Source organism: Physella acuta, unplaced genomic scaffold, assembly GCF_028476545.2.
Source record: "Physella acuta isolate Inbredline_101_S28 unplaced genomic scaffold, ASM2847654v3 ptg000197l, whole genome shotgun sequence".
NCBI classification, from domain to species: domain Eukaryota; kingdom Metazoa; phylum Mollusca; class Gastropoda; family Physidae; genus Physella; species Physella acuta.
This window is the reverse complement of record NW_026731716.1, coordinates 79028-97696: the sequence shown is the minus strand read 5'-3', so window position 1 is coordinate 97696 and position 18669 is coordinate 79028. Positions and strand designations below refer to the sequence as shown.

Below are 18669 nucleotides of genomic sequence, written 5' to 3'. Positions count from 1 at the left end.
ACATACATTCAGTAAAAAAAAACAAAAAACAAGGCAATGGCAAATTATTTTTATTTCTTTGGTGTACAACAGCAGTATTTAAACAATACACCATCATCAATATAAAATATCCATATTAGAAGAGGTGGATAAGGGAGTCAAGAAAGGCTTTATAAGGCAAAAGATGTTAAAACATCAAGTTTTTAAAGAATATTTTGAAAGTAATTACAATTTTACTTAAAACATCTTTCATTTGAACATGAAATGTTAAAGCTGGAATTCAAGGTATGGTTTGCATAGCTCATTTTAAAAGGGGCATTTTTAAAATTTCAATATAATAAATCTGTTGCCTATAATAAAGTTCTGATATTTTTGATGAGGCGACTAACATTATTACAGGATGGGAAAAGTTAAATAATGTTATCATGTAAATAAATAATTTTACTGGGTAATGTTAGTTCAAATCCATTCCCACTTCTAAAAATAATTTTTAACTATAATAAAACAGTATTTCTTTTTTTTATAGTAAGTTTTATTAAAATCGTCTGTATATTAGCTATCAATTTAAGTATCTATATTGTATTTTGTTCAACTAGAAGAAAACAACAATAGAGTATTGCACAACAAATAAAAGCTGATTACTCAAAACATCTATACATAGCCTGTTCTTATACAACATTGAAACAACATTTGGTACACACAATGTTACTAGCCATGTCTCAGTAACCGACTTTTTAACATTTATTTTGACATTCATGGCTTGTAATAAATTACAAGAACACTATTCAAATTGTGCTTACACAGCCAACAGCTGTGGTGGAGATTGTTATAAGATCAATAATTCCTACAGTCTTCTGTGTATAAGAAAAAACTTAAAATCACATCAAATAAAGTAATTTTATTTAAAAAGCCATCACTGGATTCTCTTCTCAAACCTTTAACACCAAGTTTGGGAACCATCAGACATGTACAGAGATATGAATAGAGTACAAAACACAAATTACATGAAGTGACTAGTCAACTATTCATTAATTCAGCATAACAAAATTTATTACAAAAGTGCTGTGTGGGGAGCAGGATATTACTAACTGTTGTCAATCACCCCCCCCCCCCCACTACCTGATCAATTTCTCCCTGTATATTACCCCTATCATATATGGGATTAGGACATTACCACCCTGTTAATTACAAACCAACAGTCTAACATTAACTGTACCCTGTTAATGTAGTGTTACAGAAAGCATTATGGTTGTGGGTTAAGGTTTAGGTTAGGGAATAAACATGTTTAACACTGTCAATTAGGGAAAGAAAAAATATGATTTATTTCATATTTTTGAAGCCCATTTTTTAACACTCCATAGGCTTCTCACATTGCCTGTAGAATGCAGGCCCCTTCACTAGGTTTTCAAGAGAGAAGTGTAATGGCATGATGATAATCAACAGGGTGATAATGTCCAAAACCAAGTGTCCCCTTTCACATACATACAATAACGTTTTATGAAGACAACTGAAGAAAAAACAGCAACCTTCTTACGTTAGCACATTTCACTAAAATTCTCTTATAAAAATAAATGACAAATCTTTATGCTTTTAATTGCACATACAATTTTTAAACAATACTTATTAGTGAAGAAAAAAATAACTTCATTATTAAAACTTAAAATTAGAAAAGTCTTTTTATGACTTTATAGTCTAATACTAACCCTAAAGCTTAAATAAACCAACAAACATAATTTAAAAAATGTCTTATAAAATGAAAAAACTTTTTTTTTAACACTAGTCATTAGTAGTCATTACTCAGGGAGTCAATTAGACTAAACTTCAACTAAACAATGTAAACACTTTACAACCCGAGTAGAATTAACTCTGCTCTACAAAAAGTCTAGCAAAACATCTATTGCTGCTTGACACCAGGCTATTAAAAGTCAAGCTGAATCAGTTTTATACAATAATTATCAACAAGCTCCAAAAAACAATTTGTAAAAATAACAAGATTATGGTAAGGAAGACACATAATAATAACTTTATTATAAAATACTGGATCAGAAGAAAAACAGTTACGTTCAAATGCAGTCTAGGTTGTATGTGGCCATACAACAACAAGCAACCCAAGTCAGGTTTCACAAACCACTGGTAATTGTATCATTTTAAAAGAATGATAAATAGTGTGTAAATGTTATAAATGTTGTCCAGAATTAAATGACATGATAAATTGATTAAGAAAACAAGACCTTTTTTTCATAGATCACAATCTTTAACAATCAATATTTTTAGGTGTTGCAATTGCATTAAAACAAATTGTGTTTTAATTTTTTTTTTAAATGTATAAACAAATTGAATGCTATATTTTATATCACAAAATATTTGGAAGACATTAATATAAAAGATAAAAAATTCTTAACACTACTTGAGCAACTGACAGAACAACCACACTATGCAATTGCCTGGCCAATTTGTGTACATTATGCTGATCAACAGACCAGCTTTTTATATGTTAATCAAGTGCTGTCATGAGTAGATCTATGAATAAATTAACGAGGTCATGTTTTATTTCTCCAATGGTATTTCTTCATGCTGTGCTTGATAAATAATTTGCATACTGTTTTAGTAATCATTAAAGGTGGTCAATAACCCCAGAGAAGGTTTGATTTATTCAATGCCGAGGGTCTGCACAGCTTGGTGAACAGCCATCTGTTGCCAAAGCTGATTTATTTCCGTTAATAGAGTGAGGAATGTGATGTAACCAGATATTGTTGGCAAAGTGAACTGCTGATATGATGTTGCTGATACAGCACTAGGTTACATTAGCAAACTCTTACATTTAGAGAAATTGGCAAAGTCCAACTCTTCAGATACAATTCTAAAAGAATTGTAAAATAATTTATAAAACAACTAAATAATGTTTTTCCATATCTTAGTTACTATAGTAAAAGCTATAACATCTCCATAAAGAGAGAACTGAAAATGTGAGGGGGCAGCAAGAGGTGGTCAGTGAGTAAACACATCCAACAAGGAGAATGTCATGTTTGAGAGCAAGCCAATCAAGTTTTCTGACACACACCACTGCTATGTTGGCCCAAGCTAACCTTTTCATTGCTTGCCTTTAATTCAGACAAACAGGACCAAAAGGTCACAGTGCCAGTTACAGACTCTTTCAGAAACAGACACTCATGTACTACCACATAAATATATGCACATTATAAATTAAAGAACAGAAAACTAATTAAGATCCTTTCAGATTGTAGGATTTTAAAATCTAAATTATGTTAAAGTGGGGACAGCTCTATGTTAAAGTGGGGACAGCTGTATGTTAAAGTGGGGACAGCTGTATGTTAAAGTGGGGACAGCTGTATGTTAAAGTGCGGACAGCTCTATGTTAAAGTGGGGACAGCTGTATGTTAAAGTGGGGACAGCTGTTTGTGTGATGTAAAAGTGGGGATAGCTTTATGTTAAAGTGGGGACAGCTGTTTGTTAAAGTGGGGACAGCTTTATGTTAAAGTGGGGACAGCTGTTTGTTAAAGTGGGGACACCTGTATGTGTGATGTAAAAGTGGGGACAGCTCTATGTAAAAGTGGGGACACCTGTATGTGTGATGTAAAAGTGGGGACAGCTCTATGTAAAAGTGGGGACAGCTATATGTTAAAGTGGGGACAGCTGTTTGTGTGATGTAAAAGTGGGGACAGCTGTATGTTAAAGTGGGGCAGCTCTATGTTAAAGTGGGGACAGCTGTATGTGTGATGTTAAAGTGGGTACAGCTGTATGTGTGATGTTAAAGTGGGGACAGCTGTATGTGTGATGTAAAAGTGGGGACAGCTGTATGTGTGATGTTAAAGTGGGGACAGCTGTATGTGTGATGTTAAAGTGGGGACAGCTGTATGTGTGATGTTAAAGTGGGGACAGCTGTATGTTAAAGTGGGGACAGCTGTATGTGTGATGTTAAAGTGGGGACAGCTGTATGTTAAAGTGGGGACAGCTGTATGTGTGATGTTAAAGTGGGGACAGCTGTATGTAAAAGTGGGGACAGCTGTATGTGTGATGTTAAAGTGGGGACAGCTGTATGTGTGATGTTAAAGTGGGGACAGCTGTATGTGTGATGTTAAAGTGGGGACAGCTCTATGTAAAAGTGGGGACAGCTCTATGTTAAAGTGGGGACAGCTCTATGTGTGATGTTAAAGCGGGGACAGCTGTATGTGTTTGTGCATCACAAATTACTTCCTTCAGCTAGAATATCAATGAAGCACAGTATAGTGGAGAGAGGTAAGTTTACCAGTGAAGTAAAAAGAAATGAAAATCTAATATTAAAACTAATTATTTTAAGATTTTCTGCATGGTTACCTTGCAACCAAATACTATAAATTTAAAATATTTATAATTTGTTCATTATTTTAAAGCTATGTATCTTTTTATTTTAAGAATTTCTTGACATAGGTACAAAAATGTCCTGCTCAACTCATGTAACTCAGAACCTCAGCTTAGGCTTAATCAAGGTCCAATATCAATATAAAACTTGTGCAATGAAACTACATTTTTTTATTATGGTAGAATACCATCGTCTATATTTAGATGTTATAATATAAAGCTATTGATTAATAATTCACATATTGCAATAGGCATAATCAATCATCAATGAATATAATTCTAAAAATGTAACCTTTAGTAATCACTTAAAGTAAACAGCTGTAGAATAAAGATATTTCAATAGAAAGAGATCCAGTATTAACTAACACATGAGGAACAGATCCATTAGCTAATGTATTGCAAATAGAACAGATCTTACCTGTAACAGTAGCCAAAACACTAAACTTATTTAAGAATATCTTGACATTGCTCCAAAGCTGACTGTAGATCTACTACATCATAACTTGTAGTAGCTTCATGATGCTGTAGCCACAGTGCAATTGAGTTCAGAAGTGAGAGGCCACCTACCTCCAGGTTGAAAAACCACGGTCTTATAACGATCGTATGACGTGGACACACAGTCAAAAAAGCTCCATTTTTCTTAGATTTTGTTATACTTCCAGCTAGATTATGAATAGCATCTCTTGTTGCATAAATTGTTGGTAGATATTTTTCAGGACAGGAGTCAGCATCACATACAATTTTCAGAATATTTCTTCGTTGCCATGTGTCGTACATTGAATTGATGAAAAAAGCTGGAGTAAAGACGAATTGATTGTAAACACCAGGCAGTAGACAGGTCCACTCATTGTCTGATGTTTGCACAGTTGTGCATTCTCTAATGCTTTCTGAATCTGAAAAATTTACAAGCTCATTTGAAAAAAACAGGAGCTATTTCATCTAGACCTACTCTATATTTAAAATTTAAACAAACTTTTGAAATTTCAAAAAGAAATCCAGAAGAGTATGCAAAAAAGATACATTTTAATAATTGTTATTTTAATTAAGTCAGAGGTCTAAACTCAGGTAGTGAAGAAAAAAATTACCAGCACTTTAAATTCTCAAAAACTGATTCAATAATTTTTTTATTTAAAAAGAAAATTTCTTGTGAAAACACAAATATTTACACTTAATAATCACATTTAAATTCAAGGTATTTATACATACAAAATCTCCTGAATAGCTACATAGACAAAATTTAGTTACAATTGAAAACCTGGTTAACCACAGCAAAATTACCTTTCAAAGAGTGGAAGCTGTAGAGTTTCTGAAACATGTGTGCCAAAGTAAACCCCTCGTTAATATCTGCAGTGTTAACAAACATGGCTGCATCCACCAGAACATGAAGTGTCTTCACCGTCTGGGGGAGCCTGGTGCGAAGTCTATCAACATGGATAAAGGCACCAACACCACCAGCTGTGTATACAAAATATATTGTAAAAATTTGTTAGGCTAAAAAAATCTGTTTACATAAAATGTATATGACACAACAACTTTAAAAGTATGAAAATACAGGAACTTATAGATGGCTGAAAAAAGTAAAAGGTCTCTAGAGCTGACAAGGTAATTACCTGAAGACCCAGCAAGAAGAATCTGTTCTGCACTTCCCAAATGTGTTGTGCTGATCAAGTATTCAATTAGTGTATCAAACACAATAGCTCCCCTCAAATATAAAGGCTTTGATTCATTTCCCAGAACAAGAGACTGGTTACCTGAGGATGATAAAATAAAGAGGCTGATTTTTTAAAAAATCATCATTCTCAAACAGCATGGAGTAAATCTGAAGTATAGGAATTCAGAATTTTTTTAAAAATCAGTTTTATGTACACCTTAAAATCCTCTCAGAGTTGGCCAGTTTTTTAATGAATATATATTGCAAATAAACATTAAACATGTACCTAGAAAAGATGAGCCATCACAATATTGTAACACAACAACATTCCAATAGCAGAAGTCTGGGTTGATCTCACAGTTGTTTGATAGAAGCCCATCCAGAGGCATTGATGTTCTGGCTACATGACTAGATCCCAAATCAGTATGGCTTCTAGAATTCAAGTATAAAAGCGTCATAACAGTTATATGGCAAAGAATTCTTTTACACAGATGCAATACAGAGATAATGAAACACCAAATGGGTGCTTTACAGGAAAAATGGTGGTATCACCTTCTAAAGCATTGTGGACACCAGCGAGAAAAGTCTCAAAGGTATTTGAGAGGTGTATAAATTCATTTTAAAATCTTGCACGGCGTAGTTACAATTAATATGGTTATAAAATCCTGTCTGTCTGGTTTTTTTCGGACTTTACTAAAGATTGGATGTATTTGATGTTTTTAATATTTTCGGTAACTAAATAAAAATTAAAAAAAAAGAAAAAACAATTTGGTTTTCACGTGTAATGGCGACATAAACAATGGCCGACATAAGTTTTATTGTACACATTGTAAGCTAAAAATAGAAACAATAGGTCATGGTGTTTAAATTTGCATAGTTATTTAAAAATTTGACCTGCAAAGTTTTGTAAACAAAATAACTATAAAGTGGGGCTGTCAGAAATCGATCACGGAGTTCCTTTACAGCCAATCAATGTTTGTCTTACGAAAGTGAAACATCGGGTTATAACTTAGGCTTGATGAAAATAAATAGAAATGTAGCCTTAAACTCAACAAATTATTTTCAAGTTCTCTGGATCTGCAACTTGTATAGCATTGATTCTAAAAATATTACATTTCTGAATTAATTTTAGGCTTAAGTTTTTAATAAAATTTTATCTTTTATTAGTTTTATGGTCCTAAATCTAAAAAAGCACATTTTTATTCCATGTCAACAATATTACGGAAGGAATCTCGTCAACTCGCTGGTGTCCATTGTACAGAAGCTGATGGTTTTGAAGTGTTAAAGAGTTGGTCTTACCTTTGCAAACATTCCTCCTCAGTCAAACACCAGGAACCACCCGGAAGATAGATGATCCAGAACTTCACTGATGGTGATGGACCTGTTCAAATGTAGGCTTGTTTTTAAGTGGCATTCACTACTTATGCACAAATAAACTTATACAAAATTTAAACTTTGTTCAAGCTACTGAATCAAATATTTTTATAAAATGTGCTGCAGCATAAAAGGGAAGGCTCTATGCACATTTATATTCTTTTTATTGTATTAATTGAGTCTGTATAGTTAAATACCTACTCTAATAATGATTTTATTAAACTATTCATTTAACTAATTTTATACAAAAGAAAAACAGATCTCTCACTTAATATTATTACTTTTAACAGCCTGTAGCTTCAAAATGTATATAATTTAGCTATGCTTGTCTCACATTACTTTTTTCAAACACAACAGCATTCAAATATGGAGTTTCATAACTATTAGAATTCTTAAATAATTCAGACAATGCACAGAATACACAAAGTCTCTAATTTTAAAAGAATTTATTTTTATTTAATATTAGCATTAGTTGTTATCTATTGCCAATACTTCTTTGAATATGAATGATAGTAAACAACCTGCCAAATGTCTATTAGTTAAAAAAGCATAGTCTAATAAAAACAACAATTTTAAACCTACTATTCCTGAGGTAGAAAGCAGGAGGTGACCCATCAAGACAGTAAGCTCCCCTTGCACTAGCAAACCGTTTGGGTAAAGTAACCAGCTCAGCATCTGAATCACTTTTCAAATGGTACTCTACAAATGTAACTTTTACTTGAGACATAAGCCTAATTAGCCCCAAAATAATGATGATCACTATTAAAAAGGCTAAATGGACATATATCCTTCGTGAACAAAAAAGTGGGGGTACCAACTGAGGTCTGCTAAATTTTACTGGAACAAATGCCATGGCTGGTGGGGAGGGCGGAGGTTCAGCAATCTTTTGAATTCCACTTGACTGAAAGTTATTTGATGTATACATCTGGTTCAGCAATCTTTTGAATTCCAACGGATTTAAAATTATTTGATGTATGCATCTGATGTGCAAGACTCACTCAATTGAAACTATGTAAAACATTAAGTATGAACACTGCTGATAGGGTAGTAATAAGTAGTACATTTGTAGAATTTCCCATAGTCATAGTCTAAGTCTAATATGTGTGAGTCACACCGTTTCTTTAAAAAAAAAATTCATCCTGCCATCTTTTGTTACATGTAGTTGTAAATATCTGCAACAAAATTAGGTACATTTTAAAGGCTTTAAAAGTATATAAAACTAATATTTCTTGGGCAATAAATTAAACTTTAGAAATGTTACTACTATAAGTATACTGTATAATCTTATCGTTTACCATAAAGTTTAGATGATAATAATTTAATAATAATGGTGAAGACAACTATACAAATATGTGGACAATGCTATCCATAAGAAATTAAGAACCAATAGAATGCCCATCTTTATCATGTTTCCTGGCAGTGCAACATTTGTTTTAAAAGTAGATTCAGTGGGTGGTGCCATTCATCACATTATGAAATTTTTTTTTTCATTCTAATTTATTTAATAATAAATTAATTAAGTTGCAATTGACACTCATGTCATAAGAGACTAAGACGAGCCATAACATAAGCCAGGTATAAGAACTTAGTTAGGCCTAAGTTATATATTTATATAGGATAGCCTATATTATATATTATATATATTATATATTATATAATATTATATAAGTAGATCTATAATCTATATACTTAGGCCTATAGTTTTTATTTTTTTAATAAGTAACTTTAACTTTTACTAGATCTAGCTAGAAGTTTATAGTTTATATCTATAAGGCTAAATTACTAAATTAGTAAATACTAGATTCTAGATCTAGATCGAAAAATTTGTTTTTAAATTTATTTAATTTAGTAAGTTGAAGTTGGTCTTGTCTTATTTAAGTTATTTTATAAAATTTATTTTCTTACTTTTTTCTTTTTTCAAGTTTTGGGGGCTTTTTTTTTTATTAATTTTTTTTTTTAATTTTTCAGGCTAACCTATACTATACAATTTTAAATCTTAGGTTAGAGTTCTCAGATCTGGACTAGATCTAGGCCTACATTTTTTTTTTAAGTTACTAAAAGTATGTAGAATCTAGATTCTATAATCTTTAATACCTCATCTGAATGCCGAAGGTAAGTATGAGATCCAACGTCAACAACTAGACTAGGAAATCACTGGGTCTTTGGGTCAGCTGTGCCAGATCAAGACAGCATAAAACTTCACACAAAAAGTGTCAAAAATATAGATCTAGCACCTAGTCACTACTTCTAGATCTAGATCTAGATCTAGATCTAGTCAAGATTCTTTCTCAACGAAATGTAATGACAAAGTCACCATGTAAAAGTGGTGTGAATAAAGCTATAGTAAAACACACATAATCTAGGATACATAAAATAAGTATTAAGTAATTAGATGAAGAATCATTTCTTTTTAATAAATGTAGATCTATGTGTTGGGGAACTAGTTTCATATTTTTGTTGACTATTTTTAAAAAAAAAGTTTTGTCAACAATGTATTAACTTATATTTATTAGTTGGCTCTCGTTAAATATAGATATATGTTGACCTAAAGAATAAATTATAAAACATTGACTTGAATCGTGCTATTACAGACAGTGTCAATTTGGCAATGCATACTATTTAGGCTTTTGCGCAGAATCAGGAGGACAGCCTGTTAACTTACTGTTAGGCATATAGACTAGAAGTATAGAGCATAGAGTTGAGTCTATATTATTATTATTTTTATAAGCTTTCGCAACGTCTGTTTGTGGATTGGCAAATTTTGTAACTCAATTTTGACCCACTTCTAATGCAGCGATTTCGTTCAAACTTTCTAGAAAAGTTCCACTTCGATGACAATAGAAGTCTATCTGTTATTTAATATAATTAGATGTTTAAATAGTCCTTAAAAATAAATTAAACGGGTTTGAAACTAAAGGGGGATAACAAAATTATATTACTCTATAGATATTATATTCAATAACAGAAGGGGAGGTAACTAGCTAGACGCGATAACCCCAACAGTCTTATGAGCTGTTGTTCATGAGGATGTTAAAAATTGTTAACAATAGTAGAGCCGGTTGATCTAGTGAAAGCTATTAGGGGCAGATTTAAAAGCTTATTTAAATAATTTGAAAATAAAGGGAGGTAGCAAGATTAAGAACTATCATTTGCTTTATCAGCTTGCTGTTGTCTGATAATCGTGTCTTTCAGGTTTATCGAGCTTCTGGTGATTTGTTTTAAGCAAATATTTTAGTCGTGTCGTCTTATAAAATCAGGAAACACTAAAAAAGTAGAAAAAAAAAGAACCTTTATAGTTTATAGCAACAAGCTTTTTAAATGCAGAGAAAATAAGAAAATAAAACTAATTTGCTTTCTTTCATAAAAGCTTTGGTTGCTGAAATATGTAAAATTTCTCATGAGCGACTAAAGCTTTCATTAGAGAAAGCAGATTAGTTTTATTTTCTTATTTTCAGTACATTTAAAATTTAAAAGCTTGTTATTAAATTATAAAGGTTTTTATATTTATTTTATTTAAAATATTTGCGTTGTATATTTCAAAGCACAAAATATTTCTTTTCTTTAAAAAAAAAACCTGCCAACTATCTAGATTCTAGTGTAGCACATTTTTAGAGATTAGTTTAGCCTACAATTAGTACAATACAGAGAACTTAACACCAGCTGTAATCAGAGCCGGCGTTAGGGGGTGGCGAACGGGGCGGTCGCCATAGGCCCCGCGCTTGAAGGGGCCCCGCGCTTCAGCAATGTCATTGTTATCTGAATCAGTTTGTAAACTTAAAAAAATTGTTTCTGAATTCAATTGGGAAAAACTAAATGGTCGAATGCCGACGTTGTTGATTGTTATAACTGAGGCCACAGTTGATGTTGGTGAGTCCCACCTGAACTGGGACAGGCCGTAATTCGATACAAAAATAGTGTCACACCTACCCTTTGTGTAGGGTACGGTCGCCTGGCATTTGACCTGAGCTGACTGGAGATGGCGGTTGAGAATTAGCCCACGACGTAAAGAGATACCCTATTGTAAGCGGACCGATGAAGACGTCCTTTTAGTGAGCAGACGGGATGTCTATAGTAGACAGTTAGTGACCTGATAAACTCTAGTCCTGACTTTCTTGTTGTAGATGTCGTATAATGTCGTATATGTACAGTGTTTCTTCTAGACTTTTTTCTCCGGGGGGGGGGGGGGGGGAGGGGCACTTGAAATTTTCGGGGGGGGGGGGGGGGGAGACTTTCTTCGGGGGGGGGGGGGACACTTGTCTTGGTATAACAAAATTAACATTTAGTTGCGTGCAGAGGAGTGGGAGGAGGGCGACGAGGAGGGGGGGGGGGCTTAGGATCTATATCAGGCGGCATTAAACAGAGTGATTTATTATTATTTTTTGGAAGAAAGTTAAAACTGTTGTTATGTTGTGTCACCTTAAGGATTCACCCGTTCAATAATTAAGACAATAATGATTTTGGTTTTAAAATATTGTATGAATTCTAAACAAATTTTGAAGTCTATACTGTTTCGATACATCAGGTCGAGTTCGCTGTATTGTAAACTTTATTTTCCTAATTATTCGGCACGTGATTAAATTTTCTTAAGGGGATATGCGCGGAAAAAAATCACAAAATTTCTTGTTTTTCGTCATGATGGGTTTCTTGCACTTTTGGATACTTTGTCCATTTTTGTATAAAGAAAATTATAACTTTAAAGAGAAAAAATATTTTATGTGTTTGAATTACGATTTTTATGACCCTATTAATTAAAAAATAATAAAATTTTCCCAATCTTACAAGCGCTCTATGAAAAGTTTTTTATCCGTCATTATATTGTATTTGACATCATTGGAAAGCTGGATTTCTCATGTATCTAATAAACCTAATTTCAATCATCTCGGAAACACCCAAAGCTTACAATCGGCTTTGCAGTTTACACAGATATGGTACTTTCCTGACCTAGTTTTCGTTACTTTTTGCTGTTTTTCTCAGTTCGCCGGTTTTTAACACTAAAAAGCCTACTACTTTTTTATTTATTAAACAATGCCAACCATATTTTCAGTAAATGTTCTTGATGCGAAAATACAACTTTTGTCACGAGGGAATTGTGATTGCTTTCATAGAAAAAAAGTATTTGGTAATTAATATGCACATTTTGAAACTTTTGAATACTAAAAAGGGTACGATTTTTTAGACCTTGTAAAATTCTTACTAGTAATTTTTTCAAAAAGTTGTCGTGACAAAAGTTTTAATATATACTGAAATATAAGCAGTTTAAATTTGATTGCTATAGGTGCATAAATAAAAAAGCCTTAGTATTTTTAAAAGTACCGAAAAATTCAAAATGGCGGAGGTTTTTTGGGTTTCCATGACAACCAAAATTGTTTTCGACCCTTTTTTTTGCTGTTTAATACTTACTTTTATATGCCAAATATGATAAAAGTATTCAAAAGGCTTTAGATAGTAAACTGTAAAAAATAGAAAAAAACATAGCATATCCCCTTAAGTGATTTGGTATGAATTACATAATTGTTAAAAGTGATTTAATATCTTAGCAAAGGAAAAAAAACTACGAACATTGGGTTAATACATGGGAGAGATAAAAATCTGTTATTATAGTGGAAAGTTTGACATTTGCTTATGAACTCCAAAACATTTGTGTTATTATGTGTACATAATATACATACACTAGGCATGCTGCCCAGCTTCGCTTAGGCTTTCGAAAACATTGAGAATTTGAATGCTTAATTAATTCGCCCATATAAGGCGCCGGTCAGTCGAGGTCAGTTTAGACCCCCTCATCGTAGACTTTTCGGCCAACCGGCCCCGGTGTTCTGTCGCTCCAAGGCAAGATCCTACCAAATTTGAAGCGCCTGCGGCGCCGGGAAGTGCCCTATCGGGCAACCGACAACTTAGCTTTATATATTATAGAGATTAGCAAATTGCATAGATAAACAAAGATTTTAATAAAGTAATTAAGGCCTGAAATACTTTAGTATAGAAATGTATTATTTGAATAGATTCTAGATCTAGTTAGGGTCTACATCTCTAGATCTAGAATCCAAATAGATAAAAAAAATTTTTTTTTAAGTTTAGGCCGAGAAAATCGTATTGTATACATTTCATAGCGTACATAGCTCTAAATCATATTTGAATGAAATAGTTCATTTCTTTTTATTCTAAACTCGGAAGATGACGTCATCAGTTTCGTGGTCTTTTTTTTAGTGAAAACAATAAGCGACGTCATTGTTAAATGCGTTCTTGTCCCAAGTTTAAACACTTTTCCGGTTGCATAATTAAAATTGTTTTTCTACATTCGAATACGCCTTTATTTTTTATTTTTATTTTTTTAAATAAAATTGTGGTTATACATTTAAAACATCTAACATTTTATTTTCAACAAAAGTCCGTATAAAGGTATCCATATATCGCTGCCGATTCTGACGTGATGTCCGGCGAAATATTTTGCGGACAGAGAGAGAGAAGAGCGCACATGGCCTTTTATATATTAGGATTAGGATATATATATATATATATATATATATATATATATATATATATATATATATATATATAGGCCTATATATATAGGCCTATATATATAGGCCTATATATATATATATATATATATATATATATATATATATATATATATATATATATATATATATATATATATATATATATATATATATATATAATGGAAAGGCCCCGCGCGGATGGTTGGCCCTAGGCCCCGCGTATTCCTAACGCCGGCTCTGGCTGTAATATTGCTAGAAGAATCTATAGGCCTATAATATATTGTCTTTAAATATTTGATCGGCATGACTCGACAAGTAGCGCAACCTAAGTTAATTCTGATTCGTTATTTTACTGCTGTGTCATTTGTTAGGATTGAAAGTTCACAAAAGAGTTGTCCTTACTTTCTTGCTAGAAACCGGCAATAGGAAATAATATTAATAATTTCAATTATCTCCTGTAGTAGATTCTAGGAATCTAGAGAGTAGATCTACATATATCATTTATTAATATTTCAGAACATTTAGATTTTAACAACAAATAATGTCGGAATCAAAAAAATTATCTCGATCATCTCTTGATCAGCTGAAAGACATTACCACTGTTGTAGCAGACACAGGAGATTTTGAAGGTTTGTTGTTTTAGTTGTTTTGTTTGTTTGTTTTTGTGTTAACTTAAAATTTAAACCTTAATCTTTTGAAGTCATTCATTCATTTGATCATTATCATAATATTATTTAATTTGGCCAAAGTTGTTTTTTTCCAACTATATTTGTACACCACCAGTAGCAATATTTTGAAAAGGTGGGCAAGGCAAATGTTCAATGGACACCAGCGAGAAAAGTAGAAAAGTCTCAAAGGTATTTGAGAGGTCCCTAAATTAATTTAAAAATCTTGCACGGTGTATTTACAATTAATATGGTTATAAAATCCCGTCTGTCTGTTTTTTTTCGGACTTTACTAAAGATTCAGATTGGATGTATTTGATGTTTTTAATATTTTCGGTAACTAAATAAAAAATTTTTAAAAAGCAAAAACAATTTGGTTTTCACGTGTAATGGCGACATAAACAATGGCATCCTGCTATTCAATAGGCCGCCATAAATTTTAATGTACACATTGTAAGCTAAAAATAGAAAAACTAGGTCATGGTGTTTACATTTGCATTGTTATTTAAAAACTTGATCTGCAAAGTTTTGTAAACAAAACAACTATAAAGTGGGGCTGTCAGAAATCGATCACGGAGTACAGCCAATCAATGTTTGTCTTACGAAAGTGAAACATCGGTTTATAACTTAGGATTGATGAAAATAAATAGAAATGTAGCCTTAAACTCTACAAATTATTTTCAAGTTCTCTGGATCTGCAACTTGTATAGCATTGATTCTAAAAATATTAAATTTCTGAATTAATTTTAGGCTTAAGTTTTTAATAAAATTTTATCTTTTATTATTTGTATGGTCCTAAATCTAAAAAAGCACATTTGTATTCCATGTCAACAACATTACGGAAGGATTTTCGTCAACTCACTGGTGCCCATTGGTCATTTCATGTAGAGAGTTTAAATATAAAATAGCTTTTGATCAGCTACACTCAATATACATTGATAATTTATATATATTATTTGAGGAACTAATTAAAAAACACTTATTGTTCAACTTAAATTTTTTTCTTTCAGCAATGGAAAAATTTAAACCCACTGATGCAACTACAAATCCATCCTTAATTTTTGCTGCAGCTAATATGCCAGCTTATCAGAAACTAATTGAAGATGCTGTAGCTTATGCCAAATCACAAGGAGGGTATGAGGATTTTAGTGCTTTTTTGTCTTATACATCACATTATTAGAAGCAGTTGTGTTTAATTTAAACAAATCAACTAAAAAATTTAACCATGTTAGTGGAGTGAGGGTTGTGTATGTATTGACTGTCTAGTTTTCTTATATTTATTTTAGTAAAGAACCTCAACAACTAATTAATGCCATGGATAAAGTTTGTGTCAACTTTGGTGTGGAGATTTTGAAGATTATTCCAGGTCGTGTTTCAACTGAGGTGGATGCAAGGTGAGTCCAACATTGTTTAGTCTGTTCAGTTACTTATTAGAGTAAAATCAATACTAATTTTGATAGTTGTGGAAACATAAGTATAGTAAAATTCTGCTATTTGTTAAATACAAAAGTGTTTGTTGTTACTTGTGGTTATAGGTATACAATTTGAAACCATTTGCAGACTGTCGTTTGACACAGAGGCCATGGTTGAAAAAGCCCAGAAGCTGATCAAGCTTTATGAAGAAGCTGGTATTGGCAAGGAAAGAATTCTCATCAAACTGGCATCCACTTGGGAAGGTGTGCAAGCTGCACGGTAATTATTTTCATAGAGGCCTTGTTTTTAAAGCTGGTGATTTTTTTAAACCAATAGGTGTGTTTGTTTATTTAAATATTTTTCAAAATAAGTGCAACAAATTTATTTATTTTTTTCAGAATTTTGGAATCTCAATTTGGCATCCACTGTAACATGACCCTTATCTTTAATTTTTATCAGGTTATTACAAATTTGTCTGTGTGTTTTCCCTTTGAATTTATCTGAAACTGAAGTTAAACTTCATCACTGTATGTGAACTACATAAGTAATTTAAGGCTATTTTAAATTCCAAATCACGGAAACAATATTTGATGTCTCCATCAGGCTGTGGCATGTGCTGATGCTGGAGCTACTCTGATATCTCCATTTGTTGGGAGGATCCTAGACTGGTTTGTTAGCAACACAGACAAAAAAACATTTGAACCACTTGAAGATCCTGGTAAGCTTCATTTTAAATTATTGTTTACATATAGTTATTGTGTCAGTCAAGATGAGAGAAATAAATTATTAAAATAATTGTAGGTGTCAAGAGTGTTACGAAGATTTACAACTATTATAAGAAATTTGGCCTAAAAACTGTTGTAATGGGGGCTTCCTTCCGCAACACTGGAGAAATTATGGGACTAGCTGGATGTGATCTTCTGACCATTTCGTGAGTAGCTTGTAGAGTTTGACAAGATTATCATATTTTAATGACTTCAAATATTGTATCATCACTGATTGATCTCTCTATTTCAAGTGGTAACTTTTTTTGTGTTTAGGCCTGCTCTACTCGACAAGTTGTCACAGTCTACAGAAGTGGTTGATAAACACCTTGACGAGGAGAAAGGTAATATCACTTCAAATAATGTCATGAGTTTTTAGTAATGATTTGTTCAAGTTGTTGTTTTATTTTTAATGTTAATTAGTGCATAGTATTTGAATAATGCAAAAGTTGTGAAAATGAAATTCCAATGCTTGAGTAAAAGTGATGAAATGTTTTACAGCCAAGGCACAAGATATCTCCAAGGTGACTGTTACTGAGCCCGTGTTTAGATGGCAGATGAATGAAGATCAGATGGCCACCGACAAGCTTAGTGATGGTATCCGTAAATTTGCAGCAGATGCTAATAAACTGGAAAATGTTTTGAGAGAGAAGTTAGCTCTGTAGACCACCACAACACTGCCTTTAATAGCTGTTAACATTTTAATATATTTAAACTATTAGCAGAGATTTTAATAAGTAAATATCTATTTATTGATTGGCACACATTCATCCTTAAGAATGACAGATTTTCTTAAACAGTAAATGAATAGGCCAGTTAAATGAAGTATTGATTTTTAGTCTGTTTTTCAAGATAAAAATGTTTGTATTAGTTTGCAACAGGCTAAACTCCACACTTAAGTTTGCATCGATAATATAAACAGAAAGTGTTTATACTCAGGTTATTTTTGTTTTGTCTAAAGTGGCTTGTGTAGTTTTTTTGTTAATGCAGAACTTAGATTGTTAAATTGTTCTTCCCCCCTCCCCTCAAAGCTGTTTTGTTGTATTCATGTAAGGTTGGAGCTCTGTGGTTTTACAAAATTTCCAACAGATAAGCAAGCATTGTTAACTGCCGTTTTGTTTTATACATTTATAATACATTCATTTGGCAATCAAAATATGTGATTAAGATGTTTCAATAATGTTTAGCATCTCTAGATTAAAACAAAATGACCAAAAAGTTGACTGTATGTTGTTCCTTTTTTTTCTCAATATTTTAACTCACTTGATCACAGGTCCTCAACTATGGTTTGTGCACCCAATAGGGGTCACTATGGGTGGACACGCCAACATATACAATATTCAATATTTATTTCAATTAATATAAGTATCAAATAATACAACTGACATTTGTTTAATAACTACAAAAATAAATTATATCATCAATATTTAAAATCACAGAATTTTTTTTTCTGTGTAAAATTAAATATAGACAATACAAAGTATGTCTATTTATTCTCTCCACCGACTCAATAGCTGTGTAAATTTTTTTTTAAAATGAGACTATTTTGAAAGACTTACTTGAACAGACATTTTGATAGATGGTTACTTGAACTGAATAACGAGCTCTGAGTTGCTGTACACCACAGTTGTTGGCCTAGAGAAGTAGGGAGAAAAAACTTGCACGTTATAAATTGTTGGGAGAGGGGTAGTTTTATACAAACGGCAATCTCACAAGAATGGTCAACACTGGACCTGCTGCACATTACACACATACGGCACTCCACATAATTAACTAATGACCATTGCTGACATATGGCACACATGTAACTAACTACTGACATATGGCCTTGCACATTACTGAACTATAGCCCACCACGTAATTAACTGCTGCACATCACTACCTGGGCTACAGGTCATTACCCCCCCCCCCCCCCCGGAGCAATTACCCCAATTCTCAAGTTAGAATCCTAACTCTAACAA

General features: G+C 32.4%; 2 protein-coding genes across 3 annotated transcripts; one reads left to right on the top strand and one right to left on the bottom strand.

Moving 5' to 3' along the window:
- Positions 1-44: 44 nt before the first annotated feature.
- LOC131936981 (uncharacterized) lies at positions 45-9564 on the bottom strand. The gene is made up of 7 exons (XM_059294146.1): positions 9458-9564; positions 7946-8535; positions 7289-7370; positions 6276-6421; positions 5949-6089; positions 5617-5793; positions 45-5231 (listed from the first exon to the last, which is right to left on the bottom strand). The coding sequence occupies exons 2-7, from the start codon at positions 8286-8288 to the stop codon at positions 4783-4785; spliced, it is 1338 nt and encodes a 445-aa protein (XP_059150129.1). The 5' UTR covers positions 8289-8535; positions 9458-9564; the 3' UTR covers positions 45-4782.
- On the top strand, positions 9457-17929 carry LOC131936982 (transaldolase). Of its 2 annotated transcripts, XM_059294148.1 has the most exons (10): positions 9457-9475; positions 14383-14495; positions 15542-15665; positions 15818-15925; positions 16092-16223; positions 16343-16403; positions 16548-16662; positions 16746-16875; positions 16985-17052; positions 17210-17929. In XM_059294148.1, exons 2-10 carry the CDS (start codon positions 14408-14410, stop codon positions 17371-17373), a joined length of 990 nt encoding a protein of 329 aa, XP_059150131.1. In that variant the 5' UTR covers positions 9457-9475; positions 14383-14407; the 3' UTR covers positions 17374-17929. The 2 variants fall into 2 exon arrangements, with proteins under 2 accessions (XP_059150131.1, XP_059150130.1); XM_059294147.1 differs by lacking the exon at positions 9457-9475 and having other exon boundaries at positions 14210-14495.
- The last annotated feature ends 740 nt before the right edge of the window (positions 17930-18669 follow it).